Source organism: Musca domestica, unplaced genomic scaffold, assembly GCF_030504385.1.
Source record: "Musca domestica strain aabys unplaced genomic scaffold, Musca_domestica.polishedcontigs.V.1.1 3, whole genome shotgun sequence".
In the NCBI taxonomy this organism is placed as follows: Eukaryota; Metazoa; Arthropoda; class Insecta; order Diptera; family Muscidae; genus Musca; species Musca domestica.
Genome location: NW_026712299.1, coordinates 2342197 through 2357459, shown reverse-complemented (window position 1 = coordinate 2357459; position 15263 = coordinate 2342197). Strand labels below are relative to the sequence as shown.

Sequence of the window (15263 nt, the reverse complement as noted above, 5' to 3'; positions counted from 1 at the left end):
ATAAAAGGATTAACGAGAATCAACTCCCAGACGAAACGTCTGAAGATAGAATCTTAGAAATGTGTCAGCCTTGTTGTGATGCCGGGTGATAAGGATGGGTTTTTCGTGGATTCTGTGGTTTCCCTTTAAAGAGTTCGAAAAGTACTAAAATACACCAAAAATTTAATACTTTTTATTGCACGAAAAAATGAGCTAGAATTTGAAATAAAAGTCACTGATGAAGTGCAGCATAGATGTAAAGTAAGTTTATTATGTAAAGGCGGTTTTTGGAAACCGCAAGAAAAGTACTAATAGTACTGTATTTGGTACACTCAGGTAGTGGGTGAACAGATAGTGCTTGAAATCTGAAATTTCGTATTAGTTCATGTGTAGCCTATACATATTAAGGGGAAGGGTTGTAAAATTTTTTTCTGCTGCCATCGACAAATCAAGTATCAGAATTCGCCAAAAATCGCCAAAACGAAACTTCCTCATTTTATGTTATATATTATACAGCATTTAGCTTTTTATACCCTCCACCTTGAAAAGGAGGGTATATAAACTTTGATATTTGTAGCTCATAATGGGTTCTAGCTCCGGCGACAGAATATTGAAAATTTAGGTTCACCCTTTCCTATAGCGCACATATAAGGATACTCACCGAAATTGTTTCAAATGTGGTATTTAGAAGATTTGGTAAATGACAAACCTTGATTTATAAAAACGACCTCACCCACTTTATGTTTTTATACCCTCCACCATAGTATGAAGGGTATATTAAGTTTGTCATTCCGTTTGTAACACCTCGAAATACATATTATGGACCCCACAAAGTATATATATATTTATGATCAGCATAAAATTCTATGTCGATTTAGCGATGTGCGTCCGTCTATCCGTCTGTGGAAATCAATCTAGCTTCCGAACGAAATTTAGTAGGTTAATAAAATGTTACTCAAATGTGTATTATGTCTGACTATTGGTATTGAAAATGGGTGATGTAGGTCCACGTTTTGGTATAGCCCCCATATAATGGTACCTCCCTTTTTTCGGTATTTTGGTGAATTAAGCGATATTGTTCACCAGAAATGTTTCAAATTTGGTACTTAAAGTTCGTAGTAGATACTGCAGCCTATGACAGAAAATTGTCTGTGCAGGTCCACGCCTTCGTATAGTCCCCATATAACGGTACCCCCCGATATTCGGTATGTTGATGATTTGAGCCACATTATTTACAGGAATTTCTTCAAATTTGTCATTTAAAGTTCGCAACGGATGCTACAGCCTTTGACCGAAAATTGTCTATGCAAGTCCACGTCTTCATATAGCCCTCATATAATGGTTCCTCCCTATTTTCGGTATTTTGGTGATTTAAGCGACATTATTCACCTGGAATGTTTCAAATTAGGCATTTGAAGTTCGCAACGGATACTACAGCCAAAGACAGAAAATTCTTTGTGCATGTCCACGCCTTCGTATAGTCCCCATATAATGGTACCCCCCGATATTCGGTATTTTGATGATTTGAGCGACATTATTCACCGGAATTGTTTCAAATTTGGTATTTGAAGTTCGTACAGCCTACAGTTTGTGCAGGTTTACATTTTGGTATAGCTAATATACAATAATATCTAATATATAATAATATAGCTAATATATATAATAATATCTGTATTCTGCATTTTGATATTTATAGCTACATTATTCACCAATTTTTTTTCAAGTTTCGCATTTTAATATTGTAATGGCTTATGACCAAAGTCGTCGTATAGACCATAATATAAAGTGTATATTCGGTATTTTTAAGATTTTAGCAGAATTTTTAACGGATTTTATTTTTTTGAAAAATGCCAAATTCGTCCCAAAAACTTAAATATTTTTTACTTGTTTTTTTTTATCCAACAGGACATAATACAATAGACAAAATGCGTAATTTCCTATAATTCGCCAAAAATTCTATAATCCGCCAAAAAATCGCCATGTCGCCAAATCAAAAATTAAGTCGCCAAACGTGGCGATTTTTAGAAATCACCATATCTGACAGCCCTGTGGAGGGCGTTTCCGATACGTGTACTGAATTTGTACGAAAAGTACTAAATGGTACAAAATTTGGTATTGGTTGAAGGGATAGAGATAAAATTCTGAAATGTCATATCTTTGATGGCATACAGGTTGAGATGAAAAAAACTGCAATCAATTTCAGACTGCTGTCATTTCTAAGCCACTCGTCCGACAGCTGTTAAAATTATTCCAGTGACAGCTCATTATATTGTTTACAAGCGTACGAAAGCATTTTGGTGCGAATTCTCCATAAAAAAGTTATTCGTGGTGGAATTCAAGCGTGATAGAGTGATTTCTTTATATTTGGCTGGAAAACCACAGGTGGCTATCGTTAAAGCACTCCAGCATTAAAATGTGAATAAATCTTTTGTGAATCGTACCATCGCTCTTTACCGTGATACTGGTAGCGTAGCCCGACTTCAAGGAAGTGGACGGAAGAAAACAGCAACATCAGCAGAAATGGTTCGAAAAGTAAAGAAGCAACTTGATCGAAACCAGCGTCGCAGTGGCCGAAAAATGGCTCGTGAGCTGAACATACTGCAATATTCCATTCGGCAAATATTGAAAAATGAATTCGGGGTAAAGCCGCAACAGAAAGAAAATAGACTCAAAAGAGCTAAGGAGTTGCTTAGCTTGGCCGAAAGTGGTGAGCTCCCGAATTTGGTGTTCTCCGATGAGAAAACATTCGTTGTCCAGCAGTTTGTAAACAAACAAAGTGATCGTGTTTACTTGCTAAAGAGGTCAGCTGATAATGTGCACCTTCGATTGGCCATCAGAATTCAAGCGCCGGCCGTTGTGATGGTGTGGGCCGCCATAACAGCTGATGCTCGCTCGTATTAATCGATCTTGGCATCAGAATAAATGCCGAATATTATGGCGAAAATATTCTGAAGGGTATATTAAAGCCTTAGCCATGCAAACATTTTGGCAGCAGACCTTGGACATTCCAACAGGACTCAGCACCTGCACACTCAGCACGCACCACACAAGAATGGTTACAAAATGAGGTTCCTCACTTCATTTCCAGCGCACAATTATCACCAAAATCTCCGGATACCAATCCATTAGACTATTGTGTCTGGAGTATTTTGGAAAGAAATGTTGGCACTAAAAAATACCAAAGTTTTGATCACCTCAAGCAAGCGCTTCGCCGGAAACTAAATTTTGTATTGGTTAAAGGAAATTGTATGTTACGATTTCGGATTGTATGTTTGTTTGAGTTTTGGCGGTAGTTAGCTAGCACGTTCTTTATTTGTACAACAAGTGCTAAAGGGTACTAAATTTGGAATTGGGTTAAGGGATATTCCAGGGAATCCTCAAATTTGATATTGAGGTCTCTGTTGGTATTTGGTATTGAGAAGTGGAGTTGGTTTTGGAAACGTGTACTATTATTGTATAAAAAATACTAAATTTGGGTTCGGAAATGTTTACTATATCTGTTAGAAAAGTAATAAGTGGTACGTAATTGGGTATTGGGTGAAGGGTACCACGAAATTTAATATTGATGTCTCTGTTGGTGTTGAAAATGTGTATTATATTTTTACGAAAATTACTATATTTTGTATAGGGTGAAGGAATAGAGCCGAACTCCTGAAATTTGATATAGTTGTCACTGTTGGTACATGAGGTTGAGATTTGGAGTTGTGTACTATAATTGTTCTTAAAGTACTAGGTGGTATTGTGTGAATGGATAGAGCTTGAATTCTCAAATTTGGTCTCTGTTCGTATCTGAAATTCAGATGTGGAGGTGGTTTGGGAAACCTGTGCTATAATTTTACGAAAAAAGTAAAGTATTTGGTCAAGGAATAGAGCTTAAATCCTGAAATTTCATATAGATGTCACTGGTGGTTTCTCAGCGTGATACTGAGCGAAGCTGGATGAAAAATTCATGTATATGTCACTCTTGGTGTTTGCGGTTAATATATGGAGGTGGTTTTAGAAATGTCTACTATAATTGTTCGAAAAGCACTAAATGGTATTGAATTGGGTATTGGGTAATGGTATAGCGTTGGAATCCTAAAATTTGATATTGAGGTCTCTGTTTCGTTTCATTTGTGATTATACTGCGTGAAAAGGAAAGGAAAGAAATAATAAAAGTTGAGAGAGGTGAAAGTTGATAGATCCTTATTGAGAGTTGAAAGGATGGAGAAGAGCGTCGAATAGAGTAGTGTATTAACCACGCCCACCGAGCCAGTAAAGCTGGTATCCTTGGATATCCTTGTAGTCTGCTTGACTACTTATTAATGTCTCCAGCAACCGTTTTTTTTTTTTTTTCTGAAAATCCTGCAGTCTGCTCGATTACTTATTAACGTCTCTTGCAACGGTATTCTTGAACATACTGTAGTCTGCTTGAGTACTTATAAAGGTCTCCTGCAACCGTATCCTTGAATATCCTGTAGTCTGCTTGAATACTTATTAAATTCTCTTGCAACCGTATCCTTGAACATACTGTAGTCTGCTTGAGTACTTATTAAGTTCTCTTGCAGCCCTATCATTGAATATCCTGTAGTCTGCTTGAGTACTTATTAAGTTATCTTGCAACCGTATCTTTGAAAATCCTGCAGAGTGCTCGATTATTTACTAGGGCTTCTTGCAACCGTATCCTAGATCCTTGTAGTCTACTTGAGTACTTATTAATGCCAAACAACAACATTCAGCCTCCAGTGTATTTTCGCGAGAGATAGTCCCCATTAATTTTCTGTTGAATTCTTGTTGGAGTAGACTGCAATGAAGCCTTCCTTCACGCATTCCACAATGTTGTTCTTCCATCTTAGTTGACTTTTTAAAATTGTGCCTAGATATTTGGCTTCAGAAGAACGGTCTAAATATATGTAGTCATATGTCAAGATTTTCTAGGATACAAGCGATCAGCAAATTTTAACTCCGGAGTTAATTTGAACTGCAAAGTTTGCATATCCACTTAAAACACATTCACATACCTACTTCATTGTGGTTTATAAAAGGCTATAGCACAATTGATTTCGTCAGGCATAATGTCTTTCAATTTCCACTTGTCGCGAAAGAAGCCATTTTAATATTTTCCTTACAAAAATATTTCTTACAATCAGTCCTCGCTTGCAAGGACTCTCACTCACTCTCAGTGCGGATGCAACAACTTTTTGATTTCTGCTAGGATATGTTAATTTATTCTACAGCTGAAAAGGAAATGTGTGTAATTTTTTTTCAGAATTTTATTTTTTCTTCTCCTTTTTATTATTATTTATGCTCCTCGTTCATATTGTCGTCACATTCATTAATTTCCACAAATGAGAAAAACATGAAATGAGTGGAAATTGAGGTTTTTATTTTCTGCTTTTCTTTTAATAAAATCGTTGGCATTGAACCACAGGGTAAATTGCAATCAATGGAAATATATGAAAAAAAAAAAAATAGAAACATTTCCTTTTGAGTAGTTCCACGTTTTATTTATTGCAATCTTTTTGCTCTGTGATACCTTTCAGGTAGATAAGGTTAATGAAGATAATGAACAGTATTTTGTTTGGTGCATTCATTAATTTAATCAATAATTTTAACATTGAATTGCAGTTCATGAGTAAGTAAATGCAAAATTTTATTTTTTTAGGGAAGTATGGGTTGAATTTCAATTCAATTTGGGATTTTTTTAACATTTCCATAATCCTGAAAAATGTTAGTAAACTTGGCCAAAAAATAGAAATTTTGAAAAAAAAAATCTAAAATTTGAAGGGAAAATCCAAATAAAATACGTCTGAAAAATATATTTTGTTCAGCCCCATTTTGTAATCATGCTAGAGTAGAAATCAGGTATTCACATCCAAATACCGAGGTTTAACAAAATGATGTTCTTTTTCAAATAGACATTTTCAAAATAACCTAAAATATGAAGGAAATATCCAAAGAATATACGATTGAAAAATCTATTTTGTTGAGCCCCATTTTTTAACCATGCTAGAGTCGAAACAACACATTCACGTCCAAATGCCGACTTTTAACAAAACGATGTTCTTTTTTAATTGATGGAACTTTACAGATTTTTGACTTGTATACTTTTTGGTCCAGTTTAACGGGGAAATTTGAAAAATATAATTTTCGGAAAATTCTTTAAATCAAAAAATACTTACCAGGCTGGCAGAAACAACGGAATCCATCCTCCTGGTCTACACATATACCATGAATACACGGTGAAGATTCACATTCATTCAATATATGTTGGCACAAGGGTCCTGTAAAGCCAGGGGCACATTCACACCTTTATTTTTTTTTTAAAGAATGGGAAGAAAGAAAATTATAAATTACATTATCATAATAAATTTCAAGGTATATATTAAAATTTTAAAATTTTAGATCTAAAAAAAAGTAAGGAAAAATAAAAGCCGGGCGGTGTCGACTTTATGATAGCCAACACCTCCATGGCGGGTTATAAATCTTTCTGAGAGATAAACAAATTATGTTTTCAGACACATAAAGCCTTCTTCATTATTACAACTTATAAGCAAAAGGTCAGACCATCTTCCATTTATTTTTATTACCTACGGCACTATGTGCTGGGGGTATTAAAAGTTTGATTGGGCCAAAAAATATGTAACACCTCGAATTATTATTTTCCCACATAGGACATTATATATGGATCTTCCTATCTCGCCGAGCTGAGTCGATCTAGCCATATATATCCGTCCGTCCGTCCGTCTGTCCATCCATGTTAATTTGTAATCACCGTACAATTATGGCCCGATCTTCACGAAATTTAGAATGGTGGTGAGGCGAGGCCAATTTTGACCGTTACATAGATGCCGCTAGTAAATATATCGGATATATATAGCGATTGAAATTATCGTTCGATCCTCACGAAAATTTTCATAAGGGTAGGGTTAGGGTCAGAAGGGCTAAGCCTATTGTTTTTAAAGATGTCCGCATATATTTAGGGGTTGAAACGGACCAACTACTTAATATGTGTCTGATTTTGCAGCCGTTATAGAGGCCACCAATAACAAGCAGATAAGAGTTGAGGACAGCGAGTTGAATAGATTAACATTTCAATTCTACCGAAACGATAAAAATAACTTACAGGCGAAATCCAAAATACAAAATGGCAAACTTCTGACTTTTTTTATGCTAACTTCGTTGCTGAATATAGCCAAATGTCGTAGACAAGCAAATCATAAATCGTAGATGATCGCAAAATATTTAGGGGTTCAAATGAACCAAAAACAAAAAATTTCCTGATCACATAATTAAAACTAATCGACACGGAATTTTGCATGACAAGAGAGTGAAGGCCAGGGAAGAAGTCTAGCATTTTGGATGGCCATTGAATTATATTTAGCTGTAACTAACAGCACGACGGAGTGGGTAAATATTGGCTAAATGTCCCTTGTCAAAAAACTAAGGCATAACATAATTTTAAAAGCGAAATCTTCCAAAATGTAGTCTTGTAGGGTATCACATGGTCGGCTCCGCACAACTATAGCCTTTGCTTACTTCTTTTAAATCAAAGAGCACCATTAAATTGATCTATACGTGTATATCTGTTTGCAGATTCCGTAGCTTGTTTTCTTGAAATGAGTCAGTCAAATCTAATGAGAATTTTTGTAGACTATTTCTTTCTTTTAATTAGATTATTTCTCATTTATTTGACAAAAAAAAAACGAGTTCAAAATTAGCAGTCGGTCGACCTCAGCAATTGACCATTAATTTATGTACGTTTTTTTACGTACCATAAAGGTTGTATCTATATATATATTCCATGCTTAAACTCAAGCAAACATTTTAAGAGAACTGTGGAATAATTTCAAACTTTACGAGAGCTTATGTTATTAAAAATGTTGCGAAGTTAAAACAATTATCGGTGAATTATTTTGCTTTTTATAAGACGTATAATAAATCAAAATTTTTACCAATTGTGGGAAGAGGTTTTAAAAGGAGTACCCCATACCAGAGTTATTTCTTCGGTAAAAATGTCGAGATATACGAGAATTCTATATAATTTTATTCTAATGTTATAAGTATTATGTTCAACATTTTGACCCTCTGTGGGGGAGATACCATAGGAAGTAGGGGGGAGGTAACACTTTATTCCATATTCTATCCTACCTTTCTATGTTAGGTGATAAAATTATGGGCGGAATTTAAAAAATGTCAAATAGTACCAGTCGGTCTTGCCGACAGATGGCCAAAACTAAAGCAACTTAAATCGCTAAGACGATAAATGTCCTGTAACTTTTACAAAAATAAACAAAACGTAATTATTTTTCCTGTTTTAAATGAGGGGTTTAATTCACTTTTAAGAAACTAAAAATAAAAATACAAAAATAATTTTGAACGAAAAATAATATGTGGAAAACTAAAATGACCCAATTTTTGTTTGGTCAAAACTAAAGCAACTTTTGATTTTTTATTTTAAAATAATTAAATTTTGGCTCGTAGTCGATAGCATAACCATTATTTTTGATAGCAGCTGCACACCTACGAGGCATTGAATCTATATCACGCTCAATTTGATCCTTGGGTGTGCTTTCCCAGGCACCCCGAATTCTTTAGAAAATGTTGTGCTTATTTATTTCCGAATCTCTCTTGATCTTCCTATCTACGATACTCCAAAGGTTTTCTAAGGAGTTTAGGTCAGGTGATTGTGCCGGCCATAACAAAACATGAATTTTTGACTCCCGCAACCAATATTTGACAAGTTTTGATACAAGTTTGGGATCATTGTCATGCTGAAACACCCAAATCAGCCGAATATTTTACTCAGCGTAAGGGAACAACGTGATGTCCAACACATCTTTGTAAACAAACCGATCCACAGCTTCCTTTATTTTATGGATACGCCCAAGTCCATAGAAAGAAAAACAGCGCCACGCCATTTTTGACCCTCCCTCATGCTTCACTGTACCTTTGCAACACTGCGGCTTGAGTCCTTCATTTTTGCTCTTCTCACCGTAAAATTTTTCACGTCTGAGCCTTAAATATTAAACGTAGACTCATCCCAGAAATGATGTTTTTTCCATTGAGCTTGATTCCACTTAATATTATCGTTTCCGAAAGTCTTTTTGATTTTTTCAGATATAAATGGTTTTTTGATGTCTTACGGGCATGCAGACCAGCTGCCACTACTCGCCTACGCACTGATCTCGAGCTTATATCCAATGATTGCTCTCTCACCAATCCAGTTGAACTCTTAAATTGTGTTTTTTTTATTTCTCTCACAATTTGTTGATCAGTACGGGCTGAAGTTTTTCACGGCCTTCATCCGTTATAGACTGTTACTACTGATCCAGTTTCAAAAAACCGACTTAGTATACAGAAATAATTATGAAATCACATAAATATTTATGAAATATTTCTCGGAAATCATTTTCTGTGATATATACTGTTTTGATAGTCACTGATAATTTGCTGTTTTATTCAGGTACTGTATTTGCTTCTAGCCATTTTTAAAATTTTTTTGGGCAGTACTTAAAAAACGAAAAGAAAAACACATACTGTTGTAAAAAACTTCCCAAAATAATTTATGACAAGCGAAATTGTAGAAGGAAGCAAAAAGCGATAAATATCACAGTAAAAACAACTGAAATTGCAGCGGTTATATGAATATACAACAGAGTTGCTTTTGTTTTGTCCAAGCCAAAATCGGGATAATTGACTTTACCAAACATTATTTTTTATATAAAAATTAATAATTATAATTTAAATATATAATTTAATAATTATAATTTTGGTTTTACGTTTTAGGTTTTTAAAAAGTGAATAAAGTACCTAATTTAAAACAAGAAAAACTTTCTCATTTTCTTTATTTTTGAAAAAGTTACAGGGCATTCATTCTCCTTGTAATTTCAGTTGCTTTAGTTTTGGCCACCAGTGTATACGCCAAGCCTTGACTCATGATTATTCAAACTCTTGACTATTTATGGAGGAGGTTCCTAATAGTTGGCCAATATTGACCAATTCGTATCTGACGTAAGACTTATTTAAATATTACAACGTGACAGATTTGGACTATATCTACTACTTCCGGTACTTTATATGAGATATATGCAAATTTTTGGACAATTTGGAAATATGTGTGAAGTAACAAATATAGCGGGCCGAAGTGTTCCATGTTCATACTTCAACTAATGCAGATACAAATTTTGGTATATTCAAACTTTGAAGAAAATCGATCATTTATATCCAATGTTCTGCGAAATCATAATATTCGATAAATGTATCAGATTTCTGGATAAGAATCACCTATTTGTATCGCATGTTATGACAGATATAAGTATTGTAAATTGTGACCCTTTGTGGGTAAGTTACCAGAAGGGGTTGGCAGATGTATATCATCTTCGCAACAGATCTTGTTTTACCAAAAATGTTTGTATATGGGAAACTTGATGAGATAGAACGATGGATTTGGATGCTTATTTCGCTTTATTTGATAGTTTTTTTTTTCAAAATCTTGTATCCTATATGGGGAAGGTACCAGAAGAAATGGCGTGATCTCTACCATCTTTATAACAGATGGTGTGTTCACGGTAATATTAAGATGGTTCAAGTCTGAATGGAATCTGACGTTATTCTCGCGTTTTATGAGCTTCATGGATACTTAAAATGTCGACCCTTTGTAGGGGAGGTACCAGAAGGAGTGGACCGATATAACCCATCGTCATACCAGACCTTGGGCTAATAAAAAATCATGATGTGTGTAAAGAGAATCCGGTGCTTATCTCGGATTTTATGATCGTTTTGGTTATTCAAAGTTTTCACCATTTGTGGGGGAGGTACCCGAATGAATGGTCCGATCCATCTTTATAACATATCTTGTATTAATAGAAATATTGATATATACCACATGTGAATGGAATCGGATGTTTATTTCGTGTTTTATGAGCTTCATAAATATTCAAAATATTTACCCTCTGTGGTGGAGATACTAGAAAAAGTGGCCCCATATATTTCATATTCACACCAGACCTTAGATTAATAAAAATATTGTGATGTTTTAATTTTTTGAAGACAATCGGACTTTCACATCTCATTTTATAAGGGTTATAATTATTCCAAATTCGGACCATATGTGGGGGAGGAACTTGATGAAGTAGGCCGATATTGTCCATCTTCGTACCTGACCTGGCATTGATGCAAACTTGGATCAAAATCGGATTATTATGTGATAATTTTTAGAAAATATAGAAATGTGCGTGAGGTGCCAGATATTGTAGACCCAAGTGTAATACTATGCTAATAAAAGTAATGGAATTTGCTAAATGTAAACAAATCATAAATTAATTTTAAATGTTATGCTAAAAATAGTAAAACAAAATTTTAATTTTTCGGTGGGGTATCACAAATAGTGGACGAAAAATGCCATATGCAAATCAGATCTCTTGGTGAGGGAAATATTTAGAAATACAAGGTTTTAATGGAATCGCTGACTTGTTTCGCAAAGAATTTGATCCTTTGTGGTGGGCGTACCAGAAGAGGTTGGCCGATATATATCATACTCACACCATATATTGTGCTAGTAGAAATATTAAGATGTGTGGGACTTGTGTGGGAGGTACCAGAAGGAAGGATCCGACATATTCCATCTTTACATCTGTTCTTATGTTCACAAAAATATTGGGATGTGCCAAGTTTCGGATGCTCATTTCAAATTTAATGAGCTAAGTGTTATCACCTTTATGGGAAGGTACCGGAAGAAGTGTATCGATATCTATAATCTTCACAACAGATCATATGCTAGTAGAAATATTAATATATATAAAATTTGAAGAGAGAAGGATGTTAATTTCGTATTTTATGGTCTTTTTGTAATTTAAAAATTTGGCCCCTTTGTAGAGGAGGTACCAGAAGGAGTTGACCTATATTCGCCATCTCCGAACTCGACCTATGATTGACAATAATATTATGATGTACCTAGTTTAAATCAAATCGGTTACTTCCTTATAGATTTATTGTACTGCCCTGCCAGACAGACGGACGGGCGGAGCTCTAGGTTGACTCCAAATGTCCTGAAACTTATTTTGATCTAGGATCTAAAACCGTCATTTCACTTTTTGGCCGTAATGATATACACCATCTGCAGCCACATGACTGAGGGTATAATAAGTATTCGATTCGTAGAACAAGATTTCAAATGATGCTTGTAAAACATAATAATGATATTTTTGTTTGCTAATTTTTGCTAAAACCTCGGAAATTTTCCAATTTTAAATGTTCTCTAGTTTTTATCACATGGTCGGCCCCGCACGACTATAGCCTTTGCTTACTTGTTTTGTTTTATTATTATTTTTTGTTTTTGATATTGGAGGTTATTCTTTGGTATGATATATTTTTCAAACATATACGATATAGGTTCAACTTCGATTATCTTTAGTTAGAAGATAAGCGAATACTGGTAAAGTTGATGGTAGTTTCGGAATATGAAATTATATTTCTTATCCAATAAATTCCAAGAACATTTAAATACAAAATTATTTTATTTATCATTATTGTTATTGTATGGTTATCTTAGCCTTTGGTAAAAACAATTCATTGTAGACTTGGTATTGTTAAGAAAAAATGCCAGACAATACAAATCATATTTCCATCTCCAAATTTTTTCCCCTCTTATCAAACTACCACAATTGTATTGAAATCCCCCCAGTGTATCATGAATTTCAATTATTTAGCAACAATTGAATTAATGTTCACCGCAAGCAGCCATCAGCATTTGGCCATAAATGTTGCGGTAGAAACGTTTCTCCGCTTCTTTTTTTGTTTTGTAAAAAAAAAAAAAATACAAAGACTAATAAAATTTTATGCAGGATTTATTCAATACTGTGTGCCCGGATTGTGTGCTATTTTTCTGCTTTGCTTACCTAAAATGTGTTGAGTTTCCCACACAGCTACCGCCGTTCATACATTCCGCCGGATTGCAGGGATCCAATTCGTATTGACAGTTTTTACCCGTATATCCTGTAATTGAAAGTCATTGTTATTTTTTCGGTTACAACGGTTGGTGATGAGGATGAGAACGGGGACGGGGATGAGTATTGAAAGCATTTATTCATGTGTAGAGAGTGAAGAAGAAAAAGCGAGGACGAAACGACAAGCAAACAAAGGGAGATAAAAAATTGTCCCTATCATTATTGTAATTGTGGCGTCCAAGCGAGAGAGTGAGTGACTGTCAGAATGTAAGGATATTATGGAACACAATCCATTTAGTTTACCATACCAATAATACAACATCAACATAAATTGAAATCTGCTTTATGGTCAAGAGTTTTTTTTTCGTATTTTTCGGTTCTCTTTTTATGATTTCAGCCATTGTGCGCCAGTATACTCTGCTAAATTATGCATAAACGTTTATTTTATACAATTAAATTGGTCGGCGAATGAATTTCATGTTATGGTATTTGTAAGGATAATCTTGGATATAAATGAATTTGAACAATACAGAATGAAATATTGATGGTCTATATGGGGGAAAGGACCATTCTTTTGAATATGGAAGAAAGTCATTAAATTTGGCCATTCGTTTTCATATATACAGGGTGAAATGAAAAAACTGCAACAAAGTCAAACGCTATAAATTTAATTTTTTTTTTTAATTTTATCGTTTGAAAGCAAAAAATGACGGAATTTAGAATAAGTTTAGATTTGTTCGAATTGGTCACCTTTGGCACGAATTATGGCCTTCAAACGACCAATGAAACCGTCACACGCTGCCTGAATGTTGCCTTGCGGTATCTTGGCCCATTCCCGGCGACGCGATTGCCTGAGGTGAATGACACTTTGGAATTTTTTAGTGCCAACCTTGCTTCCCAAAATACTCCTGACATAATAGTCCAACGGATTGGTATCCGGAGATTTTGGAAGAGGAACCTCATTTTGGAACCATTCTTGGGTGGTGCGTGCTGAGTGCGATGGTGCTGAGTCCTGTTGGAATGTCCAAGGCATGCGGCCAAAATGTTTGGCTTTAATACACCTTCCAGAATATTTTCGCGATAATATTCGGCATTTATCTGATATCACGGTCGATTAATACGAGCGGAGAGCTACCATCGGCTGTCACCATGGCCGTCGCTTGATTTCTGGTGGCCAACCGAAGGTGCATATTTTCTGCTGACCTCTTTGGCATGTAAACGCGATCATTTTGTTTATTACAACGACTGGACAACGACTGTTTTCTCATCGGAAAAAACCAAATTCGGCAGTTCACCAAGCGAAGCAACTCGTTAGCTCTTTTGAGTCTATTTTTTTTGTGTTGCGGTGTAAGTCCTTGCCCTTTTTGGTATTTCAATGGCTTTACCCCGAGGTCATTTTTCAATATTTGCCGAATGGAATATTGCGATATATTCAGTTCACGAGCCATTTTTCGGCCACTACGACGCAGGTTTCGATCAAGTCGCTTCTATACTTTTCGAACCGTTTCTGCTGATGTTGCTGTATTCTTCCGTTCACTTCCTTGGCGGCGGGCTACGCTACCAGTATCATGGTAACGAGCCAAAGTACTAGACAAAAAAAATTATTCCCAATTAAATGCTGGAGTGCTCTAACGATAAAATCATCAAAATACCGAATATCGGGGGTACCATTATAGGGGGGCTATACGAAGACGTGGAACTGCCCATTACGAATTTTAAATACCAAAATTTAAATAGTTCCGGTAAAAAATACCGAATATGGAGAGAGGGGGGGTGCCGTTATATGGGGCTATACGAAGGCGTAGACTTACATGGCTCATTTTCAGTATTAAGCTGTATTATCCATTACGAAGTTCAAATGCTAAATTTGAAACAATTCCGGTAAATAATGTCGCCAAAATCATCAAAATACCGAATATGGGGGGTTCCGTTATATGGGGGCTATACGAAGACGTGGACCTGCATAGACAATTTTCTTTCACAGGCTGTAGTATCACTTACGAACTTCTAAAGCGCAATTTGAAACGATTCCGGTAAATAATGACGCTAAAATTATCAAAATACCGAATATCGGGGGTTACCGTTATTCGGGGGCTACACGAAGACGTGGACCTGGACAGACAACTTTCTGTCATAGGCTGTAGTATTCGTTACGAAATTCAAATACCAAATTTGAAATGGTTCCGGTAAATAATGTCGCTAAGATCATGAAAATACCGAATATCGAGGGGTACCATTATATGGGGGCTATACGAAGTCGTGGGCCTACACGGCTCATTTTCTGTCTTAGGATGTAGTATCCATTTCGAACTTCAAATACATAATTTGAAATAATTCCGGTAAATAATATCGCTAAAA

At 35.3% G+C, this 15263-nt stretch overlaps 1 protein-coding gene across 2 annotated transcripts in view; it reads right to left on the bottom strand.

Moving 5' to 3' along the window:
• Positions 1-15263, bottom strand: part of LOC101894833 (mucin-4-like) — a 203953-nt gene that overhangs the window by 34148 nt on the left and 154542 nt on the right. For both annotated transcript variants that reach the window (XM_059124549.1, XM_059124550.1), the window contains 2 exons: positions 12858-12954; positions 6141-6268 (listed from right to left, as the gene is read on the bottom strand). In XM_059124549.1, the coding sequence (XP_058980532.1) occupies positions 6141-6268; positions 12858-12954 (225 nt within the window). The remainder of the gene's footprint in view (positions 1-6140; positions 6269-12857; positions 12955-15263) is intronic.